The sequence below is a fragment of the Orycteropus afer genome, unplaced genomic scaffold, assembly GCF_000298275.1.
Source record: "Orycteropus afer afer isolate SDZICR_OR568_19922 unplaced genomic scaffold, OryAfe1.0 scaffold00229, whole genome shotgun sequence".
NCBI classification, from domain to species: Eukaryota; Metazoa; Chordata; class Mammalia; order Tubulidentata; family Orycteropodidae; genus Orycteropus; species Orycteropus afer.
In genome coordinates this window covers 2,071,949-2,073,764 of record NW_006921816.1, presented here as the reverse complement: position 1 = coordinate 2,073,764, position 1,816 = coordinate 2,071,949, and the positions used below count along the sequence as shown (strand labels likewise).

The following is a 1,816-nucleotide window of genomic DNA, read 5'->3' as shown; positions in this document are numbered from 1 at the left end:
TTCCTTTTTGTTGTTGTTGATATGTAATAAAATTCATCAAGTTTCTTAGCTTTAATTGCCATTTTATCAGTTCAATGGGGGAAGTGATTAACTCTTGCTTACTGATGATATCGTAGGAATTCCTCTGCTCCAAAGGGATCCTTGGTGTCAAAATTGTTGGCTAGGCACCTTTCTGTAGAACTTATCTCCCAGAAACAGGGAGGTCTTCTATTAAAATATTTCAAATTGAAATCGAATCTAAAGTTCTTTGGAGTATATATTTCAAATCTTTAGTCACGTCGGAACTCTTCGGTTATGTTAAAAAAATGCAATATGCTATTAGACACTGTTAAGTATGAAAGATTTATGTTACTACTATCCCAAGCAGCTGGAAATGTACACAGGTGTTATTAATCTATTAGTTGGAAGACTAAATAGCTGGCATTATGATAGTACTGTGTGTACAGTACTGTATTTTAAGCCCACCATTTGCAATTGATTACATGGACCATCTGTAACCGTCTGTGAATCATGTTCGAGTTACCCTACTGGCATTTACTGAACATTTGTCATGTAGCAAGATTTTTAGTGTAGAAAAGTCGACACAAATAGTTTTTTAGTTTCACTAAATCAACTTTAGACACTAGGCTATGGGTACAAGCTATTGATGGATTGTAATAGCATAGTCTTCAGAATAATGATTTTTGATTAGCGAATACTGCTTTACCTCAAGCCCCCTGCAAGGTTAGACAAAAAAGTATTTTGTGACCAGTGAGGTGACTTCGCGCCACCGTTTGTTGCTTATGGAATTATCCCGTAGGTGGTTTCAAAAGTGGTGAGGAAAGAGGAGTGGAAGACACAGCTGAAAATGTAGAGGGAGCAGCGGGTCGTGTTCAATCGGTGGATGGGGACAGCTCCAGGAGAAAGATGAGTAATCTTTGTCAAAGCTAGGGTTCGCAAGGAGGGGAGGAGACTCGGTTGCCCCTCTCCCTGGACGCACCCTCGCCACCTGTCAGACAGGAGACTCTGGGGATGGGGCGAGATGGGGAAAGAGAGCGCCTGGAGCTCTGGACCGCGGGAGGAATCCTGAGAGGCCAGCAGGTCCCTGGCGACTGGTCGCGGTGGGAGGGGGCAGGAGGGCGCACTAGATCCCAACACGTGGTCTCCGGAGCTCGGCTGTGAAATCAGAAGTGGGGGTGCTCCTGTGTGCTCCTCCCCAGAGCCTCTCAGCTCCGCCTCTCAGACACATGACCGCGACCGGCTGGTCTCTGTGCTCCTGCAGCGTACCTCGCTCTGTTTCTTCCCTCCCGCTGCCGTGCCCTTCTTCTCCCCCGTTACTGTCCCCACCTCCCACCCCCTTCTTCCTCCCTGAAGCCCAATCGCGGCTCGAGCTGTGAAGTGCCCGCCCCTTCGCCCTTTCTTTCGCCTGCTCATTGGCTAAGGCCTCAAGGACGAGTCCCGAGGGCGGGTGGCAGCCATTGGTGCTATGAGCAATCGGAGTTCCCGGATGAGGGAACATTCTGCAGTATAAAGGGAGCGTGGAAGGCGGGAGACGGCGCAGTTTGAATCGCGGTGCGACGGAGTAGCTGGTGTGATCTTGCTGGGTGTTTGACTGGCCCTTTCTCTGCCTTGCTTGTTGGAGCTTCATCAGAATTCGAAATGGTAAACTTAGCAGAGGCACTCGACGACTTCTCGGGTTTTTGCCGGCTGGAAAAAAGCCCGTTACACACTGGGATGGGGGGGTGAATTGGCGGCGGTTGAGAACGCGCGGAGACAGGATTGGGAAGAGTAGGGGGGAGGTGTTTTGTCGGCGGCGAGCAGAGCAGCCTGTGATCTC

At 49.2% G+C, this 1,816-nt stretch overlaps 1 protein-coding gene across 1 annotated transcript in view; it reads left to right on the top strand.

The window, feature by feature from the left end:
- Positions 1–1,638: 1,638 nt before the first annotated feature.
- The window catches only part of LOC103203781 (histone H2A.Z), a 1,653-nt gene continuing 1,475 nt past the window's right edge, over positions 1,639–1,816 (top strand). The window contains exon 1 of the mRNA XM_042782050.1: positions 1,639–1,696. Within this exon, the coding sequence (XP_042637984.1) occupies positions 1,639–1,696 (58 nt within the window). The remainder of the gene's footprint in view (positions 1,697–1,816) is intronic.